This window comes from Bombus affinis, chromosome 3 (assembly GCF_024516045.1).
Source record: "Bombus affinis isolate iyBomAffi1 chromosome 3, iyBomAffi1.2, whole genome shotgun sequence".
In the NCBI taxonomy this organism is placed as follows: Eukaryota; Metazoa; Arthropoda; class Insecta; order Hymenoptera; family Apidae; genus Bombus; species Bombus affinis.
This window is the reverse complement of record NC_066346.1, coordinates 4,987,796-5,008,386: the sequence shown is the minus strand read 5'-3', so window position 1 is coordinate 5,008,386 and position 20,591 is coordinate 4,987,796. Positions and strand designations below refer to the sequence as shown.

Below are 20,591 nucleotides of genomic sequence, written 5' to 3'. Positions count from 1 at the left end.
ACGTGCATAGTTAAACAGTTATGACGTTCTTACACATAAAATACTATTATATAATTATATTATATAACTATAATATTAAGTATATAATATTATAATCATCGTGTTATCACTAAATGAACCACAGAAGTATTAAAGTACAAAATACTATTAACTACATTTGTACACTGCTTGAAGATTTCTATCTTATCTTTATAGCTTAACTTTGTGAGTAACAACTGAAACACAAGAAGCACATGAATTGAATGTAATGAAAAACCTCTTCAAGCAGAGCTAATATAAAATTGCGATAAATATAATAATACGAATAAACGAATAAATAAGTTTTAAATGACACAGGCTTTTATAATACATATTTGTTAGTCACTATAAGCATGGAATGTTAGATACAATAAAAACAAATATATAAATTATGGAATTACATGGTGTAGAAGGTACAAGTAGGAAATCAATTTCTTCTTCAACATAATTTTACTGCCTTTTATAATATCGAGACATAAAACTCGATTTACGAAATTTCTAAAACTGCTCATAAATAAAAAAATAAGAACTAATATATTTGTTGAGCATATTTGAAATATAAACTAATACTATATAGTAAAATGAGATTGCGATCAATATATTTTATAAAATTTGAACAATTCATTAGCTGCCAGCGTATAACAGAATGTGACACATAAGACGAAATGCAACTCGCACGTAGACGGTCTATGATTATCCTTTGTTCTATAGAAATTTTAATGTTTTTTATTTATACGTATAAAATGACATAATACAATGCAACAATACTGACTGGTACTGTACATGGACAAAGTTCACAATCACTAAGAAAAGATATAATAAATATAAACAGCTATTAAACTAATGTATATGGTAATATTTTTTCCACTTTATTATGTATTATGCGAAAAGTAGAAAAGTAAAAAAGATTTTTTTATTATTAACATATGAAACATATTTTTTAGTACTATAAAATAAATGCTTTGTGCAAAATGCGAACGTAATATATAGTGACATTTTTTAATCAATACTTAAAAGAACAAAGGTATAAACAAGCCTCCTACAGTGTGACATGCATATTTTAATGTTGCTTCATAATTGATGCATGTACAATATATATACGTATATATTATTCACACATAAATATATGAAGCAGCGGTATGTATTAATATTTATAACATTATATATTTATATAGCTTTATTTTTGCAAAGTATAACTTGCATCTTAATAATTTTATTGTAAATTCAGGTTATCAGCCTTTCCTCCTTCTTAGCAATATCTATGTGTTGTTCATACAAAAATTAAATAACCTATTAAACAAATAAAATCTTATATGAACTTGTAGTCTTAAAACTACAAAAGTTACAGCTAAATTTAGACATATACGCTGACCAATGCATCATAGCTCTTGGTATGAAGTTACATATGATTTTTTATCTTAATATTACTAATAAATCTTATAATCTTTGAAGCATATTTTGAAAATCTACATAGTTTCCAAATACATATTTTTAAATTATTAAATAAAAGATGTATACAATAGCAATGTTAACAATGTGTATCTCCTTTTAATTTACATTGCTGGATAATAATACTATAAGTTACAGGAAACTTTGTAGATTTCTATTTTCTTTTCCAAATAATCATAAATGTTTGTGTACATGTACATATATATAATATATATATATGTATTTATTTTAATGTATATATTAATATTTCATAGTTAGAGAAATCTGACTTTGTCATACAGTAAACATTTTATAATATCCACTTTGAAAAAAATATGTCACAAATAATTAACATATACAAAAAAATTATTGCAAAAAAGCTACATTTAAATCATACGAAGCCTTATAAAAAAATTTTGTATGTCTCTTACTTAGATATTATAAGTCTTCCACTGTTACTTTCTATATATTCTTCTCCAAGTGACTTATATATATATTATAATGTTCATATAGTTTAAACGCATATTAATGTAAACGCATGTTACAGTTACATATGCTTGACTTGTCAAAACTTCAATCTTTTTTAAGATGATTTTAATTCTTATGTTTTTTATTATATTAGGCTCATAGACGAAGTCTTAAAATTAGAAATTTAAATTACAACAGAAAATCTGCAAAAGATTTTAAAAAATTAAGCTTTTGAATATTCCTCTAATATTGTTGAACAAGATTTGAACATTATTTAAACGAACTTTATATGAATAGCTTAATATGCTTATTACATGAGACATCGCGTGAATATCATGATTTTGTTCGCTCTGAAGCAGTGATGTAAGTTTGTGGGCACTCTGTCATATTTTTATAGTTATAAACAAATTAGCTTTTGTTTACATATATATATATAGCTATGTATACATAATATGTTTAATATATATTTATGTTTTTGAGTATGTAAATAATACATACTTTGAATATGAACACTGCTGTTTATGGTACAACATACCATGACATTTTTTTGTAAGAACTTGATTTTTAATCAAGTTGAAGCTCGTAGCATTGAACAACATTTGTTATAAGAAATGTTTCTTATATGTTAAATGATAAATTAATTAAATGTTGGCAATAGCAAAAACTGAGTCAAATCATTTGCCATTCATTGTATATCCAAGATATACACAATATATATATATATATATCAATTTAATTTTTTATTTTATCTTTTTTAAAATTACGAGCATTATATCTTTTAGACAAAGAGTGCCCTTCTTACAAAGGTGATTTTTGATGCATTACAAGTTACTGCGCTGTTTGCTGTTGAATTTCTATCTTTTCTACTGTCATATCAGGGTTCATTGCTGTTGCCTCTTGAATTGCTTCTGCCAAAGCTCGATCATGATCAATCGGATCGCCATCTGATTGTATCGTAATTTTTTGTTCTACACGAGTTTCTACAACTCCATCTCTTTCAGTTTTATACTAAAAATGCAATCATGTATGCACTTAACAGATACTAACAATTAAAAATTAAAAAATTCCGAATCTTACCGTTATCGTTTCAACAGTGCGAGTTTTACTGGATATTGTCTGAGAACTAACTATTTCCCCAGTTGCACTGTACATACCATCTTCACTTTCAACAGCTACCTTTCTAGTTTCAGTTGCTACTAGTGGAACTGTGGTAGTTGTTGTTACGTTATTTTCTGGCTCTCCTTTGTAAACATGCGTTTCTGTTTCAACAACACCAGCTGGATCACCCTGAATTAAATTTATAAATTGATATTTCCGTCTCTTTCTCTCTCTTTCTCTCTTCTCAGAAAGAAGAGTTAAAAAATATATCTAATACAAAAATAATATACTGAACAGTTATATTGCAGTATATTACTGTACAATTATATTAATATATTACAAGTATAAATACATTAAATAATACAAAGAACCAAAGCATTATTAAAGTATAGAATTTATGTTACTTTTATTGATTAATGATTAATACCTTAAAACCAGTGCCTTTGAAATAATGAGTAGATTAGGCTTTTTACTATGATTTTATGAATATCATTTTTATGTTCCCATGAATATCAACAAATGAGTATCAGTGTAAAATGAATATTGATTAAAAGTATATGATGTATCTGTGTATAATCTAAATAATATATAATCTATATGAAAAGTTGGCGTTAATAGTTTACTAATTATTCTAAGAATTTGTATCCATTATAGGACATATTTCTTGTACAGTAAACATATTTAAGCATGTACCTTTGTGAAGATTCATCCTCAGAACTAAATTTTCTAAATTCTTAAAAAATCTTGTTTCTAAAAGTATATAACTTTTTAGTAATTTTCAATCCTAAAAATTTACCTGATAATATTGGTTGTAGAAAGCCTGTTGATCATCTTCAAGGTCAATTGGAGTACCTGAATCATCACTGCTTGAACTGGATGTACTGAGCCTTCGTGAGAACAGCTACACCATGCAATGTGTTAACCAAGCCGGCAAAATTAATTACAAAAATAAAAAAATAATTAAATAAAAAATAGCACTGGTTAAACTTTATTAGTCAACCAATATCCTGGATGAATTAAGTATTATTGATATACTAAACTTATGATCCCTTTGTTTAAACATATGATACCGTGATATGCTTACTGAATGTGCATGATTCTTATTTATCAATATGTATATTACATAAAAAATGAATATTATACACTTAAAATTAAGTATATGTTATAAAAACCAAAAAGCTTCATGATATTACCCGAACTTCCGTAAATATTAAAGAAAATTATTTAAATATATATGTGCAATGACCATATTACTAACATGGAACATATTCTAAATGATTTAATGTTAGGATCAATCAAAACACGGTATGTGATTATTATCACTTACATAAATGCTTACATGCTTCATCCATTAGTGGTGAGCTTGATATATTTAGCATTTTAAGCTGTTAATGAATCATTACCTGTTCACCAGAAAGTACATGACTTGTTGTTCGAACTTCTTGAGTTACTACTCTCTGTTCTTGTCTTGTTGCACTGGTTGCTGTTGTATGTGCTACAGTTTTTTCCTCTACCTAATATAAAAAAAATATAAAAAAATAATTCTAGCTTTATAGAAAAATATATCATGAAATACATATAAAAGAGTTAAAAATATTTGCATACAACATATGAACAAGTAGAGTAAAATTGCAATCAAATAAGCAGGTCATTTACAACTTTTTAAGAACGTGAATAATAACATTACAAACCTGACTGGTTTTCTGATTTTTTTCAAGATCTTCATGCATTGTAGCAGTGCGTGTAGTAACAGCAGTTGCTGTCATGTATGGGGCTCTACCATCATCTGATGCCTCTGCCTAAATACAACTACAAGGTAACTAATGTCTTATAATAAAGCAGCAATATGTATGTACATATAAAATTATAGTAAATAGAGGAATATTAATAAGTTATATCTTTATATATTTTTTCAAGATAATAAAAAATTTCTTTGTTTAAAAATCACATTTGCTACTTATATTAATGACATATATTTCTTACATGCATTATTTAAATACTTAATATCTAAGAATCATATAACAATGTCTACAGTCTATCTATATCACAAGACTACTTACAATATACCATAATATATCATTCAATAAATATCATTCAAACAGTTCAATAAGCTGGGATCAATAGAAATTTAATCAAGGGATATGGATACTATAAATTGTTTTAAAATCATAAGAAGAAGCTAAATAAAAAGTACTAAAAAAAAAGAGAAAAAATGAAAAGATCTAATTTTTGACAATATCTTTCCCTTTACTTTATGTATCTTTATATCATGGATAGTTTTAAAAGTTTCATCACCTTATTAATTTGTGTAGAAACAGTTACTTGGCCTGTGCCTCCAGGTGTAAGATCTTCTACTTTTTCTTCTATGTTTTGTGTCACACCTTCTTGATCCTTCACTACAGATTGTTTAGTTGTGGTTTTCACTATTGTTGGGGTAGTGCTTGAAGTTAAAATTTTCTTCGTTTTTGAAGAAAATGGTTTTATTACATCCCGTATATCCTTTAAAATAGTATAGTATAATGTAGAACTAGAAGAGTCAAAGGACGAAAATGACACAGAAGAATCTGTGTCAGAAAAGTAAATAGGACAATTCTTGAATCAAAAATCAAGTATGGAAGAGACGAAAAATACATCAGAATTGCCACAATTACAAAGAAATCGAAATTTCTCCAATTAGAAGATCATTTACTTAAACTTTTGTATGAAAGAAACAGAGTTGTATCTGAAGTTCGCAATTAGCAACTACTAACCACTGCAGGTGGGGAAGATTTGGCTTTAATTGTGTGCCTGATGAAGAGAAAAAAGTACTAAGTAGTATTAACAGAAAAAAGAAAATCTAAAGAATCTGAAACTCCTGTTTCAGTTCTCCTAGTCTCAATTATGTGGAATCTATAGAATTGAGTAAACAGCAAATACCAAACATTGGTAAGAATGCACCAGTAATGTTTATTGCACATTATGTCACTAATAAGAAAGTACTAATTACCAACCAAGTATGGTGTTTATTAATACTTTAAATTTTATGAAGGAACTTTGACGTTTCATTACCTCCAAATGGTTTGAAAGTAAATGTTATTTATACCAAGAATGATAAACCATTAGATCAAAATAACCTCAAATTAGAAAATCAATAGGGATATATTACAACTAAAATTGATAAACTCGTAAATCAAAAAATTAAGGGCATAAAAAGGAATTCATTGAAGATGAGATATATAATATAGCTCTAATACTCAATCAACATTTAGTGAAAACACATACTAATAAAGAAAGGACAAATTTTAGGGAAAAAATGGAACAGCAATACAACGTGGCAAATTAAATACTCTAAATTGTTTATGCAAATATCATACAGTGCAAATAGAATCTATAGTGAAACTTCATTCATCTGAACCCATTAAAAGGAACCAACAGTTCACATAATTGGATTGTTCATTATAACATTTTAAAACTTTATTTATTGGAACAAAATTCTAGGTAATGTCCAATGAACACATTGAATACTAGGTAAATACAAGGTAAAATACTATGACATACTTTATTAGAAAATAAAATTATTTAAGCACTTCATGATGTATTTAATACTTTGTATATCAGTTGCATATCGGATAATCTTTATAGCATTCAACATTAATTATCTTACATTATTTTACATTTATTATTAATAGATCACCACGTTAATTATCTACAATTAATTATCTAGACTACTTCTGAGTGCTACTCCAATTATATAAACATCTATAACAATTCATATGTAGTGAAAATAATCAATAAAAAAGAATCCTATTATTCCTATTATATGAAGTTTATCCTCTAACGTGTTCAGATAAATGAAATTCTACTGTACTTACCTTTATTTTGTCTTTCTTGTCTTTATCTTTCTTTTCTGACGTTTCCTTGTCTTTCTTTTCTAACAAATCCTTATCTTTTTTTTCTAGCATTTCCTTATCTATTTTTTCTGGCGTTTCCTTGCCTTTCTTTTCTGACATTTCCTTGCTTTTCTTTTCTGGCGTTTCACCGTCTTTCTTTTCAGACATATCCTTGTCTTTCTTTTCTAACAGTTCCTTATCTTTCTTTTCAGACATATCCTTGTCTTTCTTTTCTGACATTTCCTTATCTTTCTTTTCTGAAATTTCCTTGTCTTTTTTTTCTAACATTTCCTTTTCTTTTTTTTTCAATTCCTTTTTACTGAGTGGCTTTATTTCGTTGTTGTCAAGAGTAGCACTTTTTTCTAGCATTTCCTTATCTTTCTTTTTTAAATCTCTCTTAGTGAGTGACTTTAATTCATCAATAAAAGCGCTTCTTTCTGGTGTTTCCTTTTCTTTCTTTTTCAATTCTTTTTTACTAGGTGACTTTATTTCGTTCTTGTCACTTTTTTCTAGTGTTTCCTTATCTTTCTTTTTCGATTCTTTTTTATTGGGTGACTTCACGTCGTTGTTATCAATAATAGCACTTTCATTTATTAAATCAGAATTGTTGAGATCATTATGATTTTCCTTTTCGCTTTCGTTTTTCTTATCCTTCTTCTTCTTAAATAGACCACCGGGCGGTAGGACCGCAATTCCTCCGACCGGTTTCTATAAGTAAATTTATAGTCACACATCGCTTCATGCAATAAGCACGATTCAGTTCTATCGCTAAGCTATTATAAACTACGTGTTTCACATTCTCTTAGCATATATTTCATGCTGGATAACTAATTACGGTCTGCGCTCTCAAAAAAATATCAGTTGTTAATTTTTTATATGAATATACTTTCCTGAAGAATTTACTTGTAACTATGGTACATTTCTTTGCTTGAATGTTTCTTGACATAAATCATTATATAAAGTGATCGTTATGTGCATGCTAACATAAGCATTAGCGCAGTTTAATAGCTTATTAAAATATTTGCGCCTGCGTATGCTCATGTGATGTATGATAAAAGAAATTTGAAAAAATTTGAGAAATCCAACTTTGAGGCGATGGCCGTATAATATTTGCAAAAAATAAATAAAAGATAGCAACATGCACCGAAAAAAAAGGAAAACACCAAATGGTCACATACATTAATATAGATAAAAGTATGTTGGTTAATGCATGACAGTATGTTCCAGGTGAAATTCTATACCTTTTTGCCACGATCTGCATCATATTCTCCTTCCAGACTACTGGTACTGCTAGCTGATGTTGTTCCAGCACTTGTTTTGCGTGAGAGCTACCGGTGTTAGTTAGGTGTCAGTTAGTTTTTATGGTTGAAGCACTAGGATGTGAATATTGAATTCAAATTTGTGAAATTAAATTATTACATACAAATGCCATGTGTTCAATTTCCGATAATAATTGTAAGATAAAACTTTATAAAATCTACACATTTCTAAGTTTCTTGCATAAAAGTATTTCAAGTCCGTATGAATATATACAAGTTAATTAACCAAATATGACGTAGAATGGATAGAGACAATATTAAGTTTGGCTTTCCCATCAAGTTTTTAACTTAATATGTGCAATTTTTAATTCAAGTTAATTAACTTGCATGTGCATTATTCAACTTGTTTTGATAATTTTGGAGTAAACGTATTAGATATCTAATGCATTCAACTATCTCTAATACATGGCATACAAAAACTTATCAACATGCCATGTCTACAGATATTATCCATTTGACTTAAAAACAATAGTGCATAATGATTAATTCCAACTTTTTGTGAAATATGTTATCTCTTGCTTATACGTGAACCAATTGATGTTCTACAATTTCTCCGTTGTATAATGTAATTAGGATTTCAATAGTACTTAAAAAGAATGATTATATATGATAACAATAAAGGTAATTAATTAGTTAAATTTATTATTATACCATCAAACTCTTTAGAAAAAAGCTTTGTTTGAAAGCGTAGACCGCAGAAATATTGCCTTTAAAAGAATTTCTCATGGAATAATTTTCAATTTGCATGACGATTCCATGCATCCTCTACTAACTATTACTATGTTTGATATATTTAAATGTATTCTTTTTTACCTTTTCTTTCTGTTTTTTTATTGGACTAGGCCGTTGATCTATATGCTCCATGTCAGGAATCATTTCAGGTTCATAGCTCATTGTATGCCTCTTACTTGGTTCTGAACCATAAGATTCAACTTGTTTAGGACCCCCTAACGCTGTATAATGCACACATACCTTTCAAAATCTTAAAGTGATAACTTTGCGACAAAAGTGTCAAAACGGCACTGGCTGCATATTGCGTCTAAAGTTAATAAGTATCAGAAGTCTTTTTACCATCCATACTACGAGATGTAGGACGACGACCACTTAAAGATCTTTCGAATTGTGGAGGTTGTCTATCAATGGGAGTCTTCTTTGTCTCGTAGTGAGTTCTTCCTGAATATCGGAAACGAGAACCCAGATGTGGTATCAAACCGACTTTCTTTACAGGCTCAGGACTCATGAGCCTAAAAAATGTGCATATAACTTTATCTTATACTTTACTTTTATTCATATATTTCTATTTATGCTACTTATAATCATTATTAGATAATTATTCACCTGAAGAAAGTATGGTGTTCTACACATACTTTCCATAACTTTTTTGCAGCTCTATGGTTAGCTAATTTGAAACCAATCGTCGATTCAAATTGCTCAAATTCACCCGGCCTAATCTTTATGTAAAAGTTATGCCTTTTGTACGAGATTTTTAGTATCTTTGGCCAAGCAAACCTATTGATTCTTAATCGATCCCTATAGACGAGAAGACCCGATGAACATACACCTAACATTATATCCACGCCCTCAGAATCTTTAGCAGGATGAAGATCAACTCCATACATCGCTAATTTTTTTGCATTTTCGAGATAATGGAGTTCTGCTTCCGCGGGTGTTTGACCTCTAAAAATTAATAAAATTTTCTTTATTATTAACTCTACCATCATTTGGATAAATGGCTAATCATTAAACGAGACTAACTTATGCGTTTTATGAAGGTCCATTACTTTCTCCACTAACTCTGGAGTCTGATTAGGGGCAAATTTGAAATCCTTTAAATATGTACGGCCATGCTCGTCTGGGTCGTAATCTCCGACTTCTGACTGAACTAAATATGAACCTAGAAGAGCATGAGTTACAAACGAACACGGCAAACGGCCTGTGATAATATCGTTTCTGATTTGAAGGCATAGTTGATAACGAGTTATGTCTTCTTGTAATTGGGCTGGGTCCGGAGGATAAAACTTCACCTCGAAATTAAATTTCCACGGTTCGTCTGCAGAGATAAAACCAACACAAATTGCTTCCAACAATGATATCACATAATATAGGAGGAAAAAGAAAGAGAAAAGAAGACTACGTACTTTTCACAAATTTTGCGATTCTTTTATCCAGATCTAACCAGTTTCGCAAATCGTGTCTGTCCTCGTAAATAAGGCCAAAATAATCCTTCTCCATCAAATTCATACTCTGACATATCATGTCAAGTAATTCTTGGCCTTTCGCCTTCCTCTGGAACAAAATCAATTTCTCATACGGTTTTCGTCAACGTCGAGGGAACTCATCCTTCTGGAAGGATGAAAGAAAAATTTCATAGCTTACATCTATGTGGAAGTCTTTCACGGTTCCATCTAGCAAAGTGATTCTTGCAAGAGCTGTTTTGCCTTTGTTCACTGGACTTTTGGTCGGCGAGTTTGTTCCAGTCCCATTTTCTGCTGTTACCTCTGGTTGACTACCAGCGGACTTCTGTTCCTCCGGCATATTTCAGTCCTGTGCTAAGAAGATTTGTGCGTGTCAATCCATGTTATATAGCAGGTTCCTTACTTTGCTACCAACGACGCATGAATTAATCCTCTAAACAGATCTGCTTTCTTAATCGTCGACTACATCGAAGAAATAATATTGCGTGCTGGTTCAGTGTATTCGAGTATAGATCCCGTCTAGACCAGAGGGTGCCATGTAGAGAAATAATCAATATTTGCCGGAGCTCTTCGAGTTACACATACCCCGGTCTATAAAACACCCCAACCCCTATCTCCTTAACTATAAGGAAAATATCAGGAAAAAAAAAATAACATTAAATACAACGAAGTTATGTACTTTGAAATTATTTACTACTTTGTACAAGCGTATAATTTGAACGAGATCTTCCGCAATAAAAACTCGTTTCTTTCTTGTAACGATCTGAACGTTTGCTCATTTTATCATCTAATGCATATACGCAACATGCTCGCTTCTATCTTCGAGGTCTCCAGACAGTAAGAGGAGAACATTGTAGATAGAATGTACTGTTACATCGGGTACCTAGATCCCAACGACACGAGTTTCTACAACGTCTAGGATCCGCCAATATCGACATACGCCAAAGAAAAATACTACTAGACAAATGATTTCGTAAAAAGTTTGAGAACAAGTTGCAGTTACGTGCAACAGAGACACGTGTGCGCATTTGTCACAGGTCGTTCGCCTTCTGAGTGAGACAGATAGAAGGTAATACACGTCCACGCAAGATATCTCGATACAAAGCCAATAAGCCGGCGATATTTATAACACCAAGCCTACCAAAATACACAAGCCAGGTATTGTTAGACGTGATAAAGCGGCTATAAAAATATCGCGTCTGTTCAACAATCAACCGAAGAGAGCGTGTTTCGAGAGTGGAGTCGATGGTAAAGGGTTTCGAATAAAAAAACATCGAGCGTAAAAATCCTTCGAAATCCAGAATCGATCTTTTCCAAGTAAAAAGTAGCCATGAAAATAATGTGCAGCATGACCCTGACCGACACGGTCTGCTGAGACCATGTACATAGTATTCAAATCGACAGGCACGGGTCTGTAGCTCTGAGCATAGTCCCTTATGCAATGCCGGAGAGCAAATAGTAATTCAACCTCAATTGCATGGAATCAGAGACATACTAGGACGCCGTTCGTCGTTGCAAATACCATTAGTGCAGCCTTGCTGCAAGAGAGCGAGCGGAAAAATGCACTCGCAGTGATTCCCCGAAGTTTTCGCGATAGTTTGAGGAGCCGAGAGCGGCCCATGAGTCACGCACGAGCAAATACACAAAGGGAGAGACCCGCGTGCATTATCATTAAAACGGAAATCACGGTTTAACGTTCAATTCTGTCCGAATATCTCGTTACACAGACACGCAACCATCGATCCCAACAAAAGAGTAATTACATAAATCTGAACTCTGTTACGTTGTTGCGTAACGTTACAACTGAACAGCGAGCAAACAAAAAAAAAAAAAAAAATAAATAAAAGAAAGGAAGAGTAAACTCCTTTGGTAACTATACTCTGACACAAAATAGAACAAACTTTTTATTAGACAAATGATAAAATTAGTCGTGGTGGTATAGAGACAGGTGCGATGCATTGAATATCTATGATTCAACGGTATTCAACTTTTAAATACAACACGTACAGATCACAGAAATCGTGCTGGAATTCATAGAAATAGAGATACGTGGCGGTGCAAGTTCGACAAGTCTGATGTCGTCATCGCTGGAAGCAGACGTCCTTTACAGAACTCTATACTCTTTACTGCGCGATGAAGTAATATCTCGGTTAACAGGCACAATGACGCGTTGACCAATATTATACATATATACGTATACATATATACTCTAATAAGATCGACCAGGTTAAAGCCTTGACTAAGTGAATCAACGATATTCCAGAAATGCTAGGTAAGAGACGTGGTTTTCAACAGTCGGCGCAGGCCACGTTCCAGGGCGTGATAGATATCAAAGAAACATTGGAAACTTAAAACGGGCAGCATAGATTCACGAGACACGTAGAAGAAACCGGTCGATCGTCTCGTTTTGCTAACGGGTCAGCTGAAAGTTTAAAGGCCTGTTGAATGGAGCGAGCCGGTTTGAAAGAATTCGGTTTTTTCGTCGACGTCGCGAAGAGATCCTTTCAAGAAACGCGTGGGTTTCATTTGGCCGTGTGTGTCAAAGAGTTTTATTGTAAACGAGGGTCGCGTGATCCACGACACACGCCCACAACTATCGTGTACACACGTTCGGTGAGACTGAGTGGACAACCGTCTCATCCTCCATAAGCATTAAAGAGCTATCGTCTTTAATGAATGAATTCATACCTCTCGTGATACGGCGGCGCAGAATTACTTTCGAGGCGCGTTGCTCCACCTTGATAAAAATAGATTAGATCGAAGTTCTGACCGGTTGCACGGAATTATTTATTCCATCTCCGAGACTGAAATTTATTAAAGTTTGCGCAAATTCCTAAATGATGCGGTGATGGAAGAAAATACGAGACAGAAAGTTAGTATATCTGATTGAAAAAATAAATTACTATTCAAATAACAAGTAAACATGCAAAAACCCTTCCATGAAATTAGAGTCAAGAAATAGCTTTTTAATCCTCGGTCGCGACCTTCACCTTTACCTATAGATGTTCGCAGCCTTGTCACTACTTTACTAGCCACTACTTTGCTATTTCGTTAAATCACCATTTTTACTCTAAACTTCTCATGTATTTATTTGTTGAAGTTTCTTTACATTCGAAGATGTGCTAAAACTTAGTATAGAGCTTAAGTGCTAAACTTAGTACATAAAGCACTCTGTGCTTAAATACTGAAACTTCCAAAATTGCGCTAATGAAATAAAAATTCAAACTCCTCTCAGAAACGAGTAGTCTATAGTTAAGGTCCTAAGGTTAATAAAACTCGAGTTACGAGAAATGAAAGGATACCTATATGCATTGTATTATAATTCCCAATTAACGAAACTTTAACGGAAGACAATACATCGTTTTAGTAATTTAACTATCAAGGTGTACCACATCAAATACCGAGGCACGCAGTTAACGAATCAACGAAATCATGCCGCAAACCGTACTCGCGGAAGAGCACGAAGCGCAGAGGATGTCATTAGAAAACACGTCAGCTTTGCATATGCATGCATCACAGGGTTTATTAACCCAATGGTGGTGGTACTTCGTAACTGTACGTGAATGAATACACGGTGCTCCAACTCGAGCACAAGTGGACCCGATCGTTTCGAATGCCGGCATTTAAATCCCTTGTGTCGACGTCGACTTCTACCTAATACGAGTTTCCGGTTCGCGTGTGAGACATTGTGTCCTCGACGAATCGATAAAAATGCACGTGGTTCTTCCAGAGACACGAGAGGCGAGTATCAACCTCCGTTAGGGGATGTTTGATCGATCGACGTTTCAACGAGCGATATTTAAATCATACGGAAGACGAATCTCTGATTATCTCTATCATGACGAATCGCTTGGTTCCTGTAAATTTATATTCTAATCTTAATGCTCTGATAAAATTCAGACGTTTATGATGAAAGGCGTTGAGTTGATCATTGCGACTTGGGAGTAGCTCATTTGCCAGCTCACAATTTTCCGGCCGGTGAGTGGTAACAAACGACTGCTGAAGTATGGCCAAACTTAAGGCTACTAACCATGCAACTGATACGACTAGAAAGAGAAAAAGGAACTCTGCTTGTCCTCCTGCCAACCACCTGATCTTCCAGGAGGTAAAAAAATTCGATGCATTACGAAAATACACCACTTGTTACTACACTGCGAATATTTTAAGCTGCTCTTAATACATAAACATATAGATATAAATAAAATATCTAACGTGAAACAAATCTCTGCTTAGGTACCACCTCGTTCATTTTGTTCATAAAAGTGTAAATTTATATAAACGTTCGCACTCTACTATCCTTCGTCAGCTACGATTCTCTTCCAAGAAGGTTTTTAAGAAGATTTTTTACCACATCTCTAAGAAATTTAGATCTCAACCAGAAAGCAGACCTGCTGCTCGCCTCAGGAGAATCTGACGTCGAGGGAGATTAACGAGTAGAACGAATCTCTCGCGCGTGAAAATTATGGTGAAGGGGAAGAAAGAATCAGAGCTCGTTTTCGCGAGAGACGATGAAGTGACGGTGACTCTTCATAGCGATAGAGACAGACGCAGATTTAACCGTAGAGTCGATTCATTCGCGAGGGTGCGTATACAATTTAAGAGAATTTTTATCGGTGTCGTGCAGACGCGTCCCGCTTCACCGATCGAAAACAACGGGGTTCCCCGTGCGTTTATCTCCTTCTCTCGTTCAACCCTTTCTTTCATCGCGTTCGCAGCGGCATTCATCGTAGGTCTTCCTCTGTCGCGAGTTTCAATGGTAGGAATTGCAGGGGTGAGAAGACAAGAGCAGGGGAAACAGACACAGAGGGCGAGGAAGATTCTTTGATGCGTGAAATTAAAGGTCTGAAAGCTGTAAAAACGTCGTCGAAAATTTTACCAACCAGGATATACCGATTCTTCTCTCCTTCTCTCGTTCGTTCAAATCAGACCTACGAATTTTACCCTACGCTCTTTTCCGCTGGTTGCACGTGGATTTATTCAGTCGAAGGAGCAAGCAAACGCCTCGCCTCGTAATTTCAACTGGCGAAATTAACCAGCAATTACGTTCTCGAACTAAAGAATAAGCGACCTCGTGTGCGTTAGATTGGAGAATGAGTGAAAGGTTCGAACTTTAATTAAACACCGCGCTACGACTCCCTCGTATATTTTTACACGAGGATTCGTTCACAAGTGTTCAAAGAGGAGTCTGTTACGTGTGCGTAGAATTAAAAGCTCGAGAGCTCGTTCACGACGAAAACGTATAATACAGCCTCGATCGCGTGTTACACACCATGCCGCATGAGTCATCTTTAATTTTAATCACTACACAATTTTAGAAGAATTTCAAGAACGTTAGTACAAATATTATATGTGCCAGTATGCCACTTATGTTCCAGTATGTGTAAAGAACAACCAGTTTTTGCTGAATTCGTTGAATTTTCACGAGGACAATAGAATTTCTTTGTACAAACGTAAACGCAATCATAAACGAGCAGCCTTTCCGTTTTGTTTCACTGGGTTCACAGTGATTTGGTGGCAACAATGGCAATGGCCTTTTTTTACGGCCACTTTTTCCTCGCGTAAACTGAGATAATTGGCCGTGTCCTACCATAACGCTACGATGCTGTTACTCTGCATCGTTATTGCGCTCTGCTTTTTCATGGTTAAATCGTTCCCTGTTCCCAGTGCGCGCCTTCACCAGCGGAATATTTATTCCAAGTTCCCCGTTAGTGAGAAGTTTTCCGATCTCCAAATCTCTCACGACCCTAATTCCATGCCCTTTATTCGTAGAAACACAGAAGTGTTCCATTCTTGCAAAACTAGAAATTTTTCAGCTTTAATAAAATTCGACATACAATTCGTATAATAATCTTATCGTAACATCTACTTAAATTACACGTGCGTGTCTTTAGGAAGCTAATCCAATCGATCCCATTCAATTTTTCTAATCAATTCTAATCAGTTTTTATTAATTTCTAGAGCCAGTTTTTTGTTTCATATCATATTGTAAAATTAGAAAAGTACGATAATCTATACGCAAGATACGACGAGGCGAAAGCTATTCTAAATTATTAAATTGCTTAAATTCTTCTAACTTAGACTAATCTAAAGGCTTTAGATATCGTAAGTAAGGTTGCTTGAATGCAAACGATTCCAACTCGACTATCTGAACTCGTATGGCCATAAACTTGAAGTCAACTTATTGAATTCACCGAGCACCTTCAATTCGAGTAACTTGACTAACTGAACGAAGCTTTGCGTGCCACGGGGATTCGCCGAAGAGAAAATATTCTCAACGATTAGATGCGCCAAGCGGCCACGACGGAAATAGAAAAAGCGAAAGAAAGAAAGCACGTATCTCGTTGATTATTACATGCGCGATTTAATCGAGGGATACAAGCGTTGTTAAAACGTATGGTAAATATATTCTGTGAACATGGTGTAACCCATAAAATGCCCGATAGAATATATATATATATAAATAAGAATATAAATCGATGGTGAATATACAAGCTAAGAATACGATGTGTTTTAAGCGCACGTTGTCGCTCTACATGTTGCTTCGAATGTCGTGCGTGAAGGATTACACGAACGACTATTTAAGTTGATCACAAATTACAGTGCCAATCATAGTATAGCGGAGCACGTGACGATCGTAGATTGTAGCCACGCCTTGTTCGCATTTATCTTTCGTGTTTCTTTCTCGCGGGGAACGCCAATACTTCCGGCGATTGCTTTACGGAAGACAGATACATACATAGTACGCGAGTGCCAGCCAGCCGTACAATTAAATTTTACGTGAATCGGCCAACCACGCGGAGTATATACGCTACTATGCTAACAGGTGTGATACGCTTGAAACTGTTAGATACTATTATTATATCGTACGAACTAATATGGAGCCACGTGTTTCAATTTTTATTGAATATGGAAATTCTCGATAAGAATACCGACTGAGTGTCAATAGACTGATAAAAGTGTCTGATAATAGCACCGATTATCGTTCGCGATGAATGCCACTCATTCTCCGATGTACCGGTCGACCAACGAATCGCGTGTTACTTGATATGACAACAAATTGATATATGAATTTTTACGAGTACGTCGGTCTTTTCTGAATGGTTTTTCTTTGTGTTCATACGGAATCTTTCGAACTAATCGTGTTTTAAATTCAAGTGATTTTAATTAACTGAACTTATATAACCATAAGCTTGAAGTTATTTAAGTTCACCAAACACTTTCGATTCGAATAACTCGACTAATTTGAGCTAAATTTCGTGTACTTTCTAAACCTGAACTACCTAATCCTTTTACACAATTACAAAGTAGATCATTCTTCTTATATTTACATTTCCTTAACAAACATTTTATTTTGAACAAGCTGTACAAAACGCAGTGCGTCTCGTTTTGATAATGTTTTGCAAAGTATGTAACTAAAAATATGTGGATTTGCTATCAATTTGAGAATTGGAATGGTCACGACATTTGAACGGGATTTGTGTCATAGTTCACGTGCACGCAACTCCGTGTGTATGGGAGAAAGCTACATTATACGGTGTATTTCACCGGTGTGTAAGCTCGGTTCCCCCAAGTTCATTGTAACTTTGGTCGTGTCGTGTATCACCTCCTATCAACGTCACACCTCCCTACACGCATCGCTCGTGAATATACTTCCTTGCTCTGGTTAACGGGTATGCATCGTTTGAGGCAATAATCCTAAATACACGCTGGAATCTATACTTACATTGGTTAATCTACGTGTTAGCTAGTCTCCGATACTATGTGTAATTTGAACCGATTAGAATGATTGAAATATTCCTTTGATTTCATGTTGTCACATAAAATGGAATAATCTGTACAACACGTACGAAGAAAATTTTATAACGCGAAGAATAGTTGTCGTTGCAGAGAGTTTTAAGAACGTATGCATATATGTAATGTATGTGGATTGAAATGCAGAAAAGAAAGCTCTGATCGATCATTGGCAAGAGCTAGAAACGCAACCGGGCTAATGGATGTTTCGAAAAGCTGGCATTTCTGTGACAAAGTGCATAATTGACCTAATTGATCGTAACAAGCGTTCGCCGGCAAAATGACGAAATCCCAAAGCTCGAACAAAAGGTCTCGTAGAAGGTAAAATCATAAGAGTCGTCGATGTCATCTAAAGCAACAAAATTCTTCCGTATTATCTGATAACTTATATGTAGATGTTAATTTTGTTATTTGTATTAATTCTTAGAAATTAATTCTATCATACCATAATATTCTACGGTATATAGCTCTAATAGCAATAAAATCATTTGTTAAAAATATTCATAGTTTTAAAATAATTTGACTGACAATCTATATACATCTAACGTATAATTTTAAACCATAGATTCCAAAGACTATAGATTTTCGATAAAAAGAACCAGCAGATAATTCAAAAATTTATCAAGTTCGACAAATCACTGGAAATTTCCTTGTTTGATTGAATCTACAGTACAAAGTAAGAGAGAGAAAGAGAGAGTGTGCATGGCAAAGTACCAAGCGTGTGGCACACTTCGGGAAAGCACTTTAGCCTCAGGGTCGCGCATGAAAGCGGGAATGATACGATAATGGAAATAAATTGCACGGTGTTATTTAAAATTTGTCAATTATTCTCGGTTTGGTGACAGCGTAATTTTCTTAATTTTCGCTCAACACCGATTTCCAACGGATTCTGCGCGTCTCGTATCACGACTCACAAAAGAATGGATGATACATAGTCTTTCTGACGAAATACGACACATCGCACACAAAGAATGTATTCAATCTTGACTCTATCGATTCCATTTGTCTGTCAGAATTTTTAGGTTACTTTAATCGAATAGTTTTTGGTAAACAGCGATATATCATTATACAACCTAACAAATTTTGTTACAAATTTAGCACTAAATGTAACAAACTTGTTGAAATGGCAAGACTATGGTCTTTGCAATTACTAAAAATATACAGGTGTATTTGGTAAAGTATACATATTGAATTTTACTAAGGATAGACACAGAATTGTGACTATATGCTTATTTATTTTCATCAAATCGTCTCGATCTAAATTGTATCTGTGTAGTATATCTTTTGTAGTATACAGATCAATAGTTTTAGTTTAGTTTTTAAACACTGTTTCACATGCTGTAATATTCATGCAATTTAAGAAAAACACTACGATAGTAGATATAAACGTATATCGGAAATTTCTACCAACCGGACCAAGCAGATGTTTCCGTATAGTGTTGATTGAAACATATATATATGTAAAGTACGAAATATTTACGTATCAATATCTTCGACATTTTTAATAACATGTATAACAGTGGGTAGATGTTATTCTTTCCATTATGTACTTTGACATCACTGGAGATTATGTGAATAATACATATTCTTTTTACAATATCAACTTTTATACAAAAATTCAATGAGACATTCGTAATAAAATGACAGAAATTTAATCACTATGTAACAGTCGGTATATACATATGTACTTCTGTAAAATGATAGTAAACATTGGTATTTAAAAACATGCGTTCTAGTTCATCGGCATTAAGTTGAAAACTGTATAAATTTGTTACTAATTTCATGTCTAATATCTTAAAATGATTTAATACTGTCGAAGAAAACCTTGTTACAGTGTGTCACGAAAGTAATAAATGAAATCTGAAAATTAATAAACTTACCTATAGGATATAGACGCGATCTTTTCTTAAATAATGCACCACGATGAGAAAATCGGAGATAAAGATATAATAAGAAAAAATGTACACAGGGTTGAACCACTAATTATTTTTTTCCCTAGCAGATAACGGATTACTTCCTACCATAAGTACATAAACAACTCTTGTTCCAATTCCACCGACGGCTACGAATACGAAACAGGTCCGTCGAATCGCGGGGCGACGCTGGATGCGGCCACGGCCCATACTCGCACCATTTTCAAATAGTCCCCTCACGAGTACAAATATTTATTGCTTACGTACCTTGATATTTCCTAATTCTTCGCACAGTGAGCAATCACAGTTCATAGAAAATGAAACTGGATTAGAAAATTTCCGTGATAACAACGCACTATTTAATTCAAACCGTAAGCACAACGAATATGGAACTGCTTTCAATATCCTTACGCGCGAGTCAATATGGCTGACTACGTAGGAAAATCAGTTTCTCTTATGACGCAATCAAGCGAGTACGCCCCGGCTTAGATA

General features: G+C 33.7%; 1 protein-coding gene across 11 annotated transcripts; it reads right to left on the bottom strand.

Annotated features, from left to right (window-relative positions):
- Positions 1–449: 449 nt before the first annotated feature.
- Positions 450–20,534, bottom strand: LOC126914000 (protein 4.1 homolog). Of its 11 annotated transcripts, none has more exons than XM_050717369.1 (15): positions 20,367–20,534; positions 10,577–10,749; positions 10,339–10,486; positions 9,956–10,250; positions 9,539–9,877; positions 9,272–9,444; positions 9,014–9,153; positions 8,123–8,209; positions 6,864–7,589; positions 5,308–5,511; positions 4,704–4,811; positions 4,416–4,526; positions 3,809–3,913; positions 2,992–3,201; positions 450–2,922 (listed from the first exon to the last, which is right to left on the bottom strand). In XM_050717369.1, the coding sequence occupies exons 2-15, from the start codon at positions 10,733–10,735 to the stop codon at positions 2,743–2,745; spliced, it is 2,985 nt and encodes a 994-aa protein (XP_050573326.1). In that variant the 5' UTR covers positions 10,736–10,749; positions 20,367–20,534; the 3' UTR covers positions 450–2,742. The 11 variants fall into 11 exon arrangements, with proteins under 11 accessions (XP_050573326.1, XP_050573327.1, XP_050573324.1 ...); XM_050717370.1 differs by having other exon boundaries at positions 10,577–10,744; XM_050717367.1 differs by lacking the exon at positions 20,367–20,534 and adding an exon at positions 20,067–20,309.
- Between the last annotated feature and the right edge of the window lie 57 nt (positions 20,535–20,591).

Coding starts and splice junctions, on each gene's coding strand:
- LOC126914000 (XM_050717369.1), bottom strand. CDS start 10,735: ATGCCGGAGGAACAGAAGTCCGCTGGTAGTCAACCAGAGGTAACAGCA. Junction 4,527..4,703: donor AAAATCAGAAAACCAGTCAG/GTTTGTAATGTT, acceptor TTTTTATATTAG/GTAGAGGAAAAAACTGTAGC. Junction 3,914..4,415: donor ATGTACTTTCTGGTGAACAG/GTAATGATTCAT, acceptor TGCATGGTGTAG/CTGTTCTCACGAAGGCTCAG.